The 14,724-nt window shown below is 43.8% G+C and overlaps 1 protein-coding gene across 1 annotated transcript in view; it reads right to left on the reverse strand.

The window, feature by feature from the left end:
- Nucleotides 1-14,724, reverse strand: part of ABCC11 (ATP binding cassette subfamily C member 11) — a 73,268-nt gene that overhangs the window by 34,774 nt on the left and 23,770 nt on the right. Inside the window, exons 11-19 of the mRNA XM_008067515.2 lie at nucleotides 13,943-14,203; nucleotides 11,932-12,003; nucleotides 10,537-10,661; nucleotides 8,593-8,665; nucleotides 6,371-6,574; nucleotides 4,933-5,067; nucleotides 4,750-4,852; nucleotides 3,275-3,364; nucleotides 752-855 (exon numbers count right to left, since the gene is read on the reverse strand). Coding sequence (XP_008065706.2) covers nucleotides 752-855; nucleotides 3,275-3,364; nucleotides 4,750-4,852; nucleotides 4,933-5,067; nucleotides 6,371-6,574; nucleotides 8,593-8,665; nucleotides 10,537-10,661; nucleotides 11,932-12,003; nucleotides 13,943-14,203 — 1,167 coding nt within the window. The remainder of the gene's footprint in view (nucleotides 1-751; nucleotides 856-3,274; nucleotides 3,365-4,749; nucleotides 4,853-4,932; nucleotides 5,068-6,370; nucleotides 6,575-8,592; nucleotides 8,666-10,536; nucleotides 10,662-11,931; nucleotides 12,004-13,942; nucleotides 14,204-14,724) is intronic.

A 14,724-nucleotide genomic window follows, 5' to 3' on the forward strand; every position in this document is an offset into this window, starting at 1 on the left:
AAAACACCAAATTCAAGTCCTGGCTCCATCCTGTCCTAGGGCAGATTCTTTATTCTTTCTAGGCACAGTGTCCTTATAGGTAAAATGGGGACAATGACACCAACCTCTGGATGTGGTTGGGAAGATTAATGAAATAACATGACATGATGTGGTCCCATAGTGGTATCCAGCTCCCAAACCCAGGAGTATATTTTAAATGAACCATAGAGAGGAGGCAGGCCTGGAGCCAAAGAAGCGAGCCACAACACTTACTTCTTGGATCCTTCAGGCCTCCTGCTCACCACAGTCCACACCCCACAGCCCTCAACTACTTGTATCTGTGACCTGTGTGTGTGAAGGTTTAGGATCTCAGACCATAAGGGACATAGCCCAGTCTAGGATCCTGGAAGCAATGTTAGGGCCTCTAGAGGACCCAGGCAGGCATGCAGACATTCTTTTCCTGCTCCCCATACATACTAGCAATGTAAAGATTCCTGGAGAGCCGTTTGGGGACATAAATCTCTTGGCTTTGTCTCAGCTAGACTGTATGGGTGACCATTCATTCTGTAAACCCAGGAGGCCAGTGCCAGCAGGGAACCTGATATCCCAGCTCCCAGATGGTTCTCTCTGGAACACTGGTTGACAGCTAGCCTCTGGGCTTGCCATGTAGGTTCCTAGTCACACTCTGGCTCTCATAGTCTCAGGGAACAAGAAGTCACACTGCCTCATTCCGTCCCACAGAAACACAGCCCGCTTGTGTCATGGCACTCACCCCTGAACCCTGCTCCAACCAATAGCTCAGCCACCAGAAGCTGAAGGATGTGAGGAGGACAATCATCATCATGAGGAAGAAAGCCAAAATGGAGATGATGTAACCTGGGGGGGAGACAGAGCTGACACACAGATGCCACAGACAGCAAGGCGACCACTGGCACACTGGCTGGACAAGGCAGCCACTGCCACACTGGCTCAGCCATCCCAGGCCCTGAGTCCCTGGAGATCTTTGACCCACATTCACCTTGGACACCTTGGAGGAATGGGAGGAGCTGGGTTCCAAAATCAAAGAGCCCTGGGTTCAAATCCTGACTCTTCCACTTCCAAGTTGTGCGACCCTGGACCAAGTACCAAGGTCAGTGACATTACACCTCTGACCTATGAAAGGGTGATGGCCATACTAGCCTCAGGGCTATGACAAAGACAATATGAGATCATGTGTGTCAAGCACCCTGCCCAGTGCCTGGCACAGAACAGTATTCTGGAGAAGTGAGTTCCTCTTATGCCAGTCCTGTGGGTTATTTAAAAACACCAGCCACCTTTTATGCAGTATGTGCTATATACTATTATGTTCTACATGTCAGGAATAGTCCTAAACATATGCATTATTTTGGAGTTAGTAATCCCTGTCCATATTTACATGAGTACAATTGTTTGAATCCATGTGTCTCTCTGAAATTCAACTGTTGAAACCAAGTCACCAAGGTGATGGTATTAGAAGGTGAAGCCTCTAGGAGGTGATTAGGTCATGAGGAGGGAGCCATCATGAATGGGATTAATGCCCTTATAAAAGAGGCTTCTATGAGCTGCCTCTCTTGCTTTCTGTCCCTTCCGCCATATGAGGACACAGCATCTGTGTCCTCCAGAGAATGCGGTGTTCAAGACACCATGTGGAAAGCAGATATTGGGCCCTTACCAGGCTCTGAACCTGCCAGTGCCTTGATCTTGGATAGCCCAGTCTCCAAAACTGTGAGAAATAAATTTCTGTTCTTTATAAATTACCCAGTCTAAGAGATTTTGTTATAGCAGCACAAACGGACTAAGACAATGAGAAAACTGAATCTCAGAGTAAATAACTTGCTCAAGGCACAGAGCTGGTGAGCGGTGGAGTTGGGATTCAAAAGAAGTCAAGGACAGGAAAACTCAGGTGAGTCCTTCCTTCAGCACCCCATCTTGCACACAGAAGCCTGCCCACCTGTCCACACCCGTGTGTCCCATGCCAGAGTCCTTCCCAAATTCTACACTCTTTGATGATATCTGAGGTTCCCTGGCCATAGAGCTCTCTCTTGCTATCTGCTGGAAGCAACGTCTTAATTCTCCAGCTAGATTCCAGGGTTGGTTCTTAGATGACTTTATACCCCCTCTCCCTCAGAGCTTGGCACATAGTAGGCCTTCATAGATACAGATCAAGTAGCTGCTCAATCCACCTCTGCATTTCTGAACAAGCATTTGCTGCTCCCCTGCTCTGGCAGGTCCTGAGTTACACCCTGCAGAGACACCCATGGTGGAAGGGGTGGGTATGGTGACCAGCACACAGCCTCTCTTTTCCTCCTCAAGACAGGTAGAAAGGAGACACAACTTAGACAAGGGTCAGATTCCAACGGCAATGAAAAGCAAAAAGTTGGGGAGAGTCTAAATTACTTTTAGAAATCTTTTATGTTATTTAAAAAGTACAGTGCCATATACTTGGTTTTGTGTTAACAACATTGTACAGTAAATATACACGGTAATATACACCATTTAATAAAGAAATAGCACTGAACTTTGAATTGCCATCTGTCTACCTTAAGAAATTTTAGGCTGAGTGCAGAGGCTCATACCTATAATCCCAGCACTTTGGGAGGCTGAGGTGGGAGAACTGCTTGAGCCCAGGAGTTCAAGAACAGCCTAGGCAACATAGCAAGACCTGTCTCCACAAAAAATTTAAAAATTAGCCAGACATGGTGGTGTGTGCCTGTAGTTCCAGTTAGTTGGGAGACTGAGGTGGAAGGATCAGCTGAGCCCAGACAGTGGAGACTGCATGAGCCATGACCATGCCACTGCCTGGGCAACAGAGCAAGACCCTGACTCAAAAAAAAAGAAGGAAAAAGAAAGAAAGAAAGAAAAGAAAGAAAAAAAGATTAAATCACAGTTAATGTACACCAAAATAAAAGTCTCACCAATGTTACCTAATGTAGGACTTGCTTATATTTTCTGCCCTGCTCTATAGTACTTCATGTCTTTTAGTGCTGCTCATGATTTACTCAGTTGGTTTCACAACCTATCAATGGATTAGGACCCAGAGTTTGAAAAGCACTGAAAATATGAGTTTACATGAAAATACAACTGCCAGTGTTGGCTTTGGTGATAGAGCTGCTATAACTGAGTGTGGCCAGGTTTGTGCAAGTTAAGCCAATGCATGCTATGACTCCTCTGCACATCTCTACTTCACATGGTCTCACATGTTCCAGTCTGGCCCAGTGTCGGGGCAGGACTGGGCCAAGAGCGAGCTCCAGGCCTGGCATGGGTCAGCAGATTGTACCTCCAGCCGCCTGGATATAGTGGTGGTAGACACTCCACCTCAGGGAACCTTCTTTCATCTCCTCCTTCTCCGTGAGCTGATGCTCCAGCCCTGGGTCAGGGTAAAAGAAAAGAAGAACAGTATGTGTCCAACCACATGATCTCCTTCCAGGTTTGGGAGGAGTCCTAGCAAAGCCTTCTGCCCTGGCTTCAATCCTTTTCCAGCTTCCTTGCCTCCCAGCTTCAGTGCCCCACCTAATTCTAGCCCTAATGAGCTGGTTTTCCATAGAAGATTTTATTGAAGGTAATCTTTGGCCTGGGCTCCAGAGCCTGGAAAGAGTATCCATCCCTGACCATTCAATAAACCCTAAAGGGCCTGGGGTTTTCAAGTGCTTGATGGCTAAGAGAAGCAGCAGGAGAGAATGAAGACAGTAGTGACCTGGAACTAGAAAACTGGATCCAGAACTGAATCCAGAACTGTCATCATCATACTATCCCAGGCAAATCACTTAAATTCTGTTTCCTCCTCTTAAAAAAGGTAAGCCTAGGTGGCTGCTAGGATGCTCTGCAGCAATACATTTCTGAGACAACTTCAAAAGATAGTTTTGACACCAGTCCAGGTCAACCCTTGGCCTTGCACTTGGCCCAAAGACCAGTACCTGGAGATATCCACAGATGCTTCTGATGATAAGCAACACAAAACCAGCACAGTGGTGACTACTGTTTTTGCCTGACTCCTTCAAGTAACAAAACTCCAACATTTCCTGGGGAAAAGCACTCTTCCTGGAATTCAAATCTGGAGTGAAATTACACGAGGATGGAAGATTTTGGAGTAGGTTTCCTTCAAAAAGACTCTGTTGGAGGCCGAGCTTACAATGTGCCGGGCACTGTGCTGGGGACCTCTCTACATCTGACCTCCTCTAACCTCCCATTCAACCCTGCAAAGTAAGCACTATTATCTCCACTTTTGCCAACGAGGGTCTAGAGAAGTTAAATTGTGTGGCCAAGTTACACTGGCTTGTAAGCAGCAGAGTGGGATTCAAAGCTATAACTGCCTTACTTGAACAATGGAGGTCTTTCCCTTCTGATGCCCTGCCTCAGAAAAGAGCCAGACCATGAGCTTCTGGACATCAGGGACTGGGCCCAACTCATTTGTGACTTCCAATACCTCTGTTTTCAACATTTACTCTGCAAATGTGCAATGTGCCAAGGCTTAAATCTGCACCACTCAGAGCCAAAGCTACCCCACTCCTGCCTCTGCTCCACACCCTCAGCTCTGCCTCCCAACAACACTCACTTCTCAGATCCTTCAGGGCTCCTGCCCACCACAGTCCACATCCCACAGCCCTCAACTTCTTGGATCTGTGACATGTGTGTGTGAAGGCTTAGGATCTCAGACCACGAGGGACATGGCCTAGTCTAGAGTCCCAAAAGCAATGCCAGGACCTCTGGAGGACTCAGACAGGCATGCAGACATTCTCTTTCTGTTCCCCATACCATTATCAGCATTTTCACTCAGAGGGTCTTCCTTGGAGGTGGCCTGAGCCTGACTTTCTGCTTGTGGTTTCTCTGCTATCTTGACTGTGTTCTGCAACATGTCCTGGGAAGAAAGCACATGCTGTGAATGAAGAGGGGTTCCACCCATAGGAAGGGAGGGAGGGAGGGAGGAGTGGAAATCACCTGTGTGGCTTCCTTATGCATCTTCTGGATGAGCTGGGCATATTGCCCCTTTTTCTGTATTAACTCACTGTGAGTTCCATTTTCACATATTTTCCCATCTTCTAGCAGAATGATTTGGTCACAAAACTGTAAGTACTGGACAGTCAGAAGAAATAAGGTCTTCAGTAAACACATGGAAAGATGTTCAACTTTACTATTCATTGGGAAAATGTAAATTTAAATTATAATAAAATATATTATTTTATAACAATGATTGGCAAACATTTAAAAGTGGGACAACCCCAAATGTTGGTGATGAACTGCATAAAGACACTCTCATAGTGGAAGGATTGTAGATTGGTACTTTGAAGAATAAGGTAATATTTCTAGCAACATGGAAGTCTTTTGAAGTTGTATGAATTATGATTTATATGAATTATAGTTTTGAATTATGAACCAACAGTTTGACTCCTAAAACTCTATCCTATAAAAACTCTCAAATGTGTACAAAGACACATGTAGAAGACATGTACACCGAAACATTTTTGTGGAAGATAAAAATTGGAAATAAATGTTCACCTTGGAGAAATAAATTCTGATATATTCAGACATTGGAATACTATACGAGTGAGAATTAAATAAAGTTACATGTAACAACATAATGTTGAGTGAAAAAAGGAAATTACCAAAGGACACAGAAAGTAAAATATCAATCATGTAAAGTTTAAAAACATGCAAAAAGAACTTTGCCATGTCTAGAGACGCACACATATGTTGTCAATGTATGACAAGATTTGTGGAAATAATGAAAAACAAAGTGAGAACAGCAGGAGGGAGGAGACAATGTCATCTGAGAGTGCTTTCTTGTTCAATCTGAGTGGTTTTCATTAATTATTTTCTAAACCTTGTTTAGGCCTTAAGTAATTTACACCAAAAATAAATAAATAAATAGCAAAGCAAAAGAAGAAGAAACAAAAGAAGGAGAAGAGAAAATAATAAGGCATTGAGGTCATACACATGTGAAAATAGTCAAGGAAAATTACTCATGAGAGAGCTCCAGAAACAGCCACTGCACTGTGACTGTTGTCAGTAAAAACATACTCAGAGATAGCTTTTAATCTAAGAATAGGAGACTTGGGGAATTCTTCTCTGAGATATTATTTCCTTTTTGTGAAACTTGAAATGCAGGAGTCTACCCATAAAATTTTGAAGAGAAGGAAGACCTTAAAATTTGGTATCATCTTTTACCAGCCACAAAAATCTTTTACCAGCCTATCTTCTCTTCACAGAAAGCAGAGGAAATCCAAGTTTTTTTATAGCCCTCCCTGAATTTGGGGAACTTAGTGTGAGATGAAGGGACAGCTGCTGTAGGTTGTCATTGAATCCACTCTGGAATGGCAAGAGCTTAAGGATCTAAGATATCTGTCAACCCTAGTTAGAGCCCTGGATGGGTGATCACCTGCAGCTGGTGGGTCACCAGGATGACAGTCTTCCCCCGGAGCACCTTCTTAATACACTCCTCAAAGATGTGCTTCCCCACATGGGCGTCCACAGCTGACAGGGGGTCGTCCAGCAGGTAGAGCTGACGGTTGGAATAGACGGCGCGAGCCAGACTGATCCGCTGCTTCTGACCCCCAGAGAGGTTGAGGCCCCGCTCCCCAATCTGTGGACAGGCAACAAAAAGTACCGCATTCAGAAAGCAAGCATAGCCAGGTGTGACAGGTGGACAGACCTCTCAGCACAGAACAAGACAGGCATACACGCCAAAATACCCAATGATTTGACATCCCCTCACACTAAAAAATATAGATACTGCATGTTCTCACTCATATGTGGGAGCTCAAAAAGTTGATCTTATGGAGGTAGAGAGCAGAATGATAGATACCAGAGACTGGGAATGGCGTTCGGGGGATGGAGGGGAGCTACAAAAGGCTGGTCAATGGGTACAAACACACAGTTAGACAGAAGGAGTGAGTTCTGAAGTTTGATAGCTGAGTAAACAACAATGTATTGCATATTTCAAAATAGCTAGTAGCCAGGATTTGACATATTCCCGACACAATGGAAATGAGAAATACTCAAAGTGAAGATACCCCTAAATACCCTGATGTAATCATTACACATTTGATGCACTTAATGAAATAGCACATCTACCCCCTTAATATGTACAAATATTATATATCAATAAAAAATGCTTTTCAAAATGTGGTTAGTAGAGGATGAATAAGGTGATTTTAAATTAATTAAAATGTGTGTAACTTTTAATTAGATACAACTTCTCTGAATCTGTTAACTTCTTAGGAGACATACATTAAACTACCAAAACTTTAGATAATAAAATAAATCACTTATTTCCAAGAAACAGCACAACCCTCCATCTTTTTCAGGTTTTAAATCTCCATTGACAGCACCTGTTACCTTGAGGGACTGTTGACCTGGGTTAGGAATGTCATCTAAGACTCTTTACACTATGTGCGGCCACTCAATGGACAGGCCTGCAATGCCGGCAAGGGCTATATCACATGGCAACTGCTGTGTTGGAGCTGAGGCTGGAGACCTAAGCTACAGGCGTGTTTTGGGAACCCTTACAGATTAGCACTCCGGACAGCTGCCAGCTGGCCCACCCAGGCTCCAAGGGCATGGGAGCCAGAATCTAAGTCCTAATCCCTGTTCTACCATGAACTCTTGAAGTTTCCATAGAGAAGAAGCAGAGTTTAAAAGGTGGCAGTGACCTCTTGTCACTGCTCTGTCTCCAGGTCACCACTGTGCGACCTTGAGTAAGCTGACTGACCTGGCCAAAGTCTGGTTTTCCCATTCATTCATGTATTCATCAAATACATATTAAAATGCCTACTGTGCACTTATAATAATAGCTAACACCTACCCTATGCCTGGCACTATTCAAAGCACTTTGTATATTTTCACTCATTTAAACTTCAAAGCAACCTGATTAAGCGGGTCAGTACTCTCATTTATGCCATTTTGCCTTGCTCTTCCTATTGAAGAAGCAGCCTTAACTAAGAGAATTGAGTTCTGTGCCCTCAAGGCTTTATAGTCTCAGCTTTTAAAAAGAAAAATAAAGGGACTGGTCTAAGGTTATTGTCAGGCTCACCTGAGACACTGCATTTGAGTTGCTAGAATATCTTGCATGTAGAAAGTGCTCAACAGGCTGAGTAATTAAAATAACAATACTACTTTTATCTTGGGTGGGGGAGTCTTAAGTGGATTAAAAGTGACTGCAGATGTGAAAGATCATGAACTATCAGAAAAATATTACAGTCAGAAATCAAATTGCTCCCATGGGTCATGGCTGATGTTCCCGTTCCCACTGGCAAAGGAAGTGTTGCCCAGAGCAGGGCAGGGTGCATGGGGCCAGGGGCAAGAGTAGTGTCTCATCTTTACATGGTCTTTGCTCTTGCTTCAGAAGGAGGGGCTTGAAGTCAGCTCTCCACCTTTGTAGGGTAAAGTAGCCTCTTTCTTCTCCAGTTCCTTCTGTCAGGTAGCCCCAATTTCCCTCAATTGGGGAGGCTTTGTCCTTGGCTTTGGAGCAGCAGCTGCAGGGAAAGCTTGGACTGCTTTAGGAAAGAAGAGTTGGGTTCCCTTCCTTCCCTACTCAGGAGACAACCTGAAAATAGATGCACCAACATCACAGCAGAGCAGGGATACTTGCCCCCCACTCACCTCCGTCATGTCTCCAAAGGGCAGAAGTTCCAGGTCCCGATTCAAGGAGCAGCAATGGAGCACCTGGAGGTATCTGTGAAGGATGGAAGCTGTAAGGGATAGGGACAAGTGGTTGCCCCAGCCCTCCACAGTTCCCAAGTATTGAAGGGAAAGGCCTTGAATACCATGCTAGAAAGGTTGGACTTGATCTTGTATCTAATAGTAATCCACTGGAGTCTTTTTTCAGGTCCTTCCTTCCTTCATTGATTTTAAACTAATACGTGCTCTTAGTAAATATTTGAATGGAACAAAAAGAGGTAGTGAAGAGCAAGTCTCCCTCTCATCTTTGACTCTCAGTTGCCCTCCTTGGAAGCAGCCACTATTAGTTTCCTATGTATTTATTTAGAAATAATCTATGTATATATGTGTCTTCAGCATATGAAGGTTTTAATGGCACCATGGTATTCTAATATAACGTTGTACCACAGTTATTTAACCACTGCCCTAGTGATGAACACCTGGATTATTTCCAGTCTTTTGCTCCTTTGAGCAATACATTGTGAACATTCTTGTACATGGGTCTTTTGTCCTCATGGGTAGAAATATCTATGCATTAAATATCTAGCAGTGAATTTATTGCATCAAAGGGTTGGTGCATTTTTATTTTTGACAGATATTTCAAAATTGCTCCATGAGTTGTAAAGCATAGCAATGACTAGATGAGAGCCACATTTTAGGATGATTGCCCTGAAGACAGTGTATAGGGTGCAACAGAGTGAGAGATTAGAGACAGGGACCTACGAGTAGGGGCAGTGGGAACTGTTCAAATAAGAGATCACAGCCTGGACTTAGCAGTGAAGATGGAGGGAGAGAAATACAAGAGATATTTGGGAAACAGACTCATGTGTGGTTGGTGACTTATTCGTGGTAGAAGGTATCAGAGCAGGAGGCATCAGGTTCACTGGGGTGCAGTTTGGGTGATTCACTGAATTGAATTGGAGATGCTTGTGGGATACCCATAGGACAATCAGATAGAGATGGCCAGTTTATACACACATTATTGCCACTCAGTGTTGTTACTGGGGCAGATTGCAAGATAAGCAAATAGTCCAAGGAGGTCAGAGTCCACCATAGTTGGAAGTGTAGCTGTAGCATTTGGGTCAGTTTTCCTGGATTCTATTGAACAGGTTTCATGACATCCAAGTGCACATCTCAAGCAGGTTAACCTTTGCCTGGGTGAAGGAAAGGGAGGAGAGGCCACAGAAGGACAAAGGAGGGATAAAGATGGGACCTGGGTGGCCTGCTGGACCCTGAATCAACTCACTTCCTCTGCATTGCAGAATCTCATTATCCCTATGTGTTTTCCTTTTGACTTAGGGACCATGATTTAATTAACACAAATGAAATTTTAAGAAAGTCAGAACTTGCATATTCTCACTTATAAATGGGAGTTACACAATGAAGGCACATGGACATACAGAGTGGAATAGTAGACACTGGAGAGAGACTACAGTGGCAGAGGAGTGAGAGATAAAATACTGCCTATTGGGAACTGCACATACTATTCAGGCGATGGTTAACCTAGAAGCCCATTAAAATTATTTAAAACTTGAATTCAGTTTAAATGCAACCATTTGGGAGGGGAAGAGTGTATTGACTATCTTGAGCCACATAGTGTAATAGTTAAACATAAAGTTTCTGAAAGTCACTGAGTTCGAATTCTGGCTCTGTCATATCCTACTGCCAGTGTGACTTTAGGCAAGTTCTTTAACCTCTCAAGGCCTTGGCTGACTCATCTAGAAAATGGGTATGATGATATTTCTCTCATAGTAAGGAGGAAATATGACGATGCATGAAAGTGAGAGCACAAGTGTTGTCAGTTGTCAAATTACTACTGGCAGCTAGAGGCTTCTCCCCAACCAGCCACATACCCTGTGTTCTTCCCTGCCCCTCCCAGAAGCTTACCGGGCCTTATCATACTGGTCTCCCATGAGGATGTTCTCCCTGACGTTACCACTGATGATCCAGGCCTGCTGGGGGACGTAGGCCAGGCTTCCGTGCACCCCCACTGAGCCTTCAAGCAAGTGCATCTACAGCAGAATGAGTCCAGCCTCAGAACCAGCACAGGCCAGGGTATAGATCCCACCTGGGTCAGCAGCCACAGTGCCCACCCAGAACTTCACCACCCTCCAGGACACTTGGGGCTTTCTACTATGTCAAAGAGATTTCTAACATGGCCCTGCCTGGCCTAGCAGTGACTCTGAGGAATGGCCATGAGAGCATGTGGAAGCAGTTGGAGGCAAACCAGACTGAATCCAAGGTCTGCTCTGAAAATATCCCACAGTTTTTTTTTTACTCTTATTTCCCATGCCCCATTTCCAGCAGTCAGTGCCTCCGTGGTCTCTACAATGCAAATGGAAAGTTACAGGCCATCATTGACCAGGCCTGGGTATTATGCAATCATTATTGTTAGGCATGATAATTATCATAGGTAGAAAAATAGCCTTATTTTTTAACATCACAATGCGGCATTTAGTAGGGAAAGTGTTACAACTTCTGTAATTTAAAATAGTGCTACAAAATATATACCAGGACATAGATGAGGCAAATATGCAAATACTATGAACTGTTGCATCTAGGTTGTGGGTATCTGGGTCTTTGCTATAGTGTTCTTCCTGCTTTCTGCATAATTTTAAAAAAATATTAAAAACAAAAGACCAGATCCCATCCCTACCACCCTGACATAGGACTTTATCACTCTTGCTCTTTTCTCTTTTTTATCCTGTGCTTTTTACTTTTGGGAGCCAGGCTTTAATGAATAAGAATGAAATTTTGAAATGACGTCTCTTTGTTTTCCTTTATTGGGAAGAAAGTGGCTGGTTATTTGCAGAGAAAACTGACAAACCATTAGCCACGCAGAAAGGAGGCTGTGCATGGAGGCTGCCAGGCAGCACTGCTGTGGAGACCTCAAGGGGACCTGGGTTTAAATCCCACCTCCTGCAGTAACTTCAGTTCTCATCTGAGTCATGGCACCAAAAAGAAACAAAAAACAAAAAACTCCGCCCCATTTTGAGCAAATCACCTCTATCAATCTCACTTAATCTCTATAAGGGTGCCATGATGAGTGTGCTTTCCTCATGGGATCATTATCAGGGTTAAAGGAAAAAACAGAAAGCTCTTAAAACAGAACTTGGCATGTAAGCACTTCAATTATTGCTATTGTTTTTTTTTTAACAGAGTTTTTCTTCTCCTGAGTTGCAGATAAGCTGGGGAAAGGCCATTACATGTGAAGCAAAGAGAAAGGAGCTTGCAGACAGACATGTTAGGAGAGAACTGTCAACCTGGTCACAAGTCACTTACCTCCCCCAGGATGGCCGACAACAGGCTGCTCTTGCCACTTCCTGTGCTGCCACAGATCCCTAGCATGGTCCCCTGCAAAGCCAAGAAGGACAGCAGGTGTTGGGACAGCACAACCCTCCCCACTAAGTGTGGATCCATTGAACACAAAATGACAAATAGAAAACAAAACATAAGAGCCCTCAGGGAAGCAAAGCTCAAAAGGAGCTTTGAGTTCAGTCTACAGAGGTGGGATCTGGCAACCAGAGAGGCAGGATATTACGTGGGAGTGGCAGAGAGGAACTCAAGAATACAAGTGGCAAAAATCTGAATTCCAGGTTGGCATCTACTCTGCACTGCAATCCTGGGAAAGTCACTTAGCCTCTTTGAGCCTCAGTTTCTTCATCTTTGAGTGGGAGATAAAGAAGCCAGCCTCATTGAATTCACAGATGCATTCATTCATTTACTCAATCGTTCATTCCACAAATATTTATTTGATTTTTTCTATGTACCAGCTAAGGAAGAAAAGAAATAAAATAACTCTCATTGAGTTTATGCTCTACTGGGGGCTGGGAAGACAGATTAATAAAATAAATAAATAAATATCAGATGGTAATAAGTGACATAAGTAAAATGAAACTGGCTATTATGACAGAGAGTTGGGAGGTAAGGCAATTTTAGAAGAGTTGGCCAGGGAAGTCTTCTTTAGAGCAGGTGTCATGCCAAGAAAGAGCTAGACGTATGAAAATCTAGAGCAAGAATGTTCCCGGATGTGGGACCAGAAAGTGCAAATACTCTGAGTCCAGGACAAGAAAGTTAGCTGACAAAGGACTGTGAAAAGTCTGGTGGAGCTGGTGTGAAGAAGGTGAATAGGAGAAGGTTAGAGTTACAGGTAGGTACTTGGAGTGAACCTGGGCTCTATTCTAAGAGCAGTGGGAATTCACTGAAGTGTTTAAACTGGAGGGTAACTTGAATTGGCTTGGGTTTTAGAAAGAGCTTTCTGCTACTGCATGGTACTGGGTCATAAAAGGGCAAAACTGGAAGCAGGGAGGCTAGTAAGAAGGTTGTAGGAGTGACATGATGGGGGCCAAAGCTAGGGCAGTGGAGGGGACTCTGGTGAGAGGTGGGTGGGTTCATAGAGATGCAAAAGTAGAACTGACAGTCCTTGCTGATGCATTGGACTGGGTGGAAGGAAGGAAAGAAACCTAGTTTGACACCCAATATCCTTCAACCACTGGAAAGATGTTGGTGCCATCTCTTGAGATGAGAAGAATTTGGGGAACTGGTTAGGCAGGGTGAAAATCAAGACCTTATTTCATTCTAAATGCCTGATGAACACTTAAGAGGGATATTAAATAGGCAGTTGAATCTGGAGTCCAGAGGAGACTTCAAGAATAATAGTACAAGGATGAAATTTAAAGCCATGGGACTAGAGATGATCACCAAGGAAGAGAGTGTACGTAGATAAGAGACATTAAATAACAACACCTCTTACCATCAGATATTATTATCTAATTTTAGGTATTTATCATTAGATGTAAATAAATACGTCTATTAGTCTAAGATATAGAGCAGAGGGGAGGATAGGCGAGAACAAAAAGCTAAAATCTGTAAACATTAAGTTAAAAAAAACCCGTAAACATTAGACAGAGGAGCCAGATAAGATGAGTTTCCAGAATAACCAAATTAAAACACATAGAATTGTGCTTGGCACATACTAAGAGTATAACAAATGTTAGTTTAGTCTTTTCCTTCATCTCCTTTCTGTGTCCTTGGTCCAAGGATGAGCACACCATACTCTCATCTTATTTTGTGCCTCGCTTGTTCCAAAAAAAATTAAGATGACAGAATAATGCACGGTACAATGTGAAGGATTTCCTATATCCGCCCTTAATTTAAAAAGTTATATTTTAAAGGAAGATCTTAGAGATGGCAGTTCTTAACCAAGGAAATGGTGAGGCACCTGGCCAAGCCCCTGGCCTTAAGCCCTGAGAGTCTGGCAGCCGGTGTGCCTGCATGGCCTGGACAAAGCTACCTTTGACACCACCAGGTTGATCTTGCACAACTCTGGGCCCACGCTGTCCCCTTTGTCCTCTGGCCTGAGGGCATTTAGAGGTGGCTGAGCCTTGGTCATCCCCTCAGAAGCGTGTCCATTCTTCTCCAGCTCTAATGCCCCATTGACAATCCCAGGGCAGGTCTGTCGCCATGACAAGGTGGCCTCCTCTAAAACCAGAGCTTTGCTAGGGTCTTGCAATGCCTGAACATAGAAAACAGGGTTCTCCTGGAGGAAAAATTTCTGTAAAGACAAAGAAATGGAGGGAGAGGGAATTCAGAACTTCAGCTGAGTGAGAATGTGTACCCCATTTTACTGGCCTGCCCATTGGTATGGTTTGGTGAACTTCTAATACACAGCAAAACATTGAAGTACCACCACCAATTAGGAGGATGCCAGTTTCTGCTGGTGAAAATTCTAGATCAGTGTTTTTCAGATTTTAGGCCACTGGGCCACTCCTTCATATTTATTGAAAATAAAAAGGTCTGCCAGTGTGCCGCTCCGTGAAAAATGTTGTTTTGGGTTATGCATTTCAAAACCTAGCCATCAGCAGGTCATTTCTCTCTGTGTCTCTTTCTCTCCATCTGTAAAAAACACAGGGGTTGAACTACATGAAGCCCGACATTGAAAATGGTGAGTGGGGAGTACGATCCCACTGAAGTCATATTCTATTCACATATAATGTGACTTCTGGCTGGAGATAGTCTTAGAAAGAGATCTAGAAGGGTATCTATTGTCCATGCTGCCTGCCCTTGGCCTTGTGA

Source organism: Carlito syrichta, unplaced genomic scaffold (genome assembly GCF_000164805.1).
Source record: "Carlito syrichta isolate Samal-C Ts95f unplaced genomic scaffold, Tarsius_syrichta-2.0.1 Scaffold309650, whole genome shotgun sequence".
In the NCBI taxonomy this organism is placed as follows: domain Eukaryota; kingdom Metazoa; phylum Chordata; class Mammalia; order Primates; family Tarsiidae; genus Carlito; species Carlito syrichta.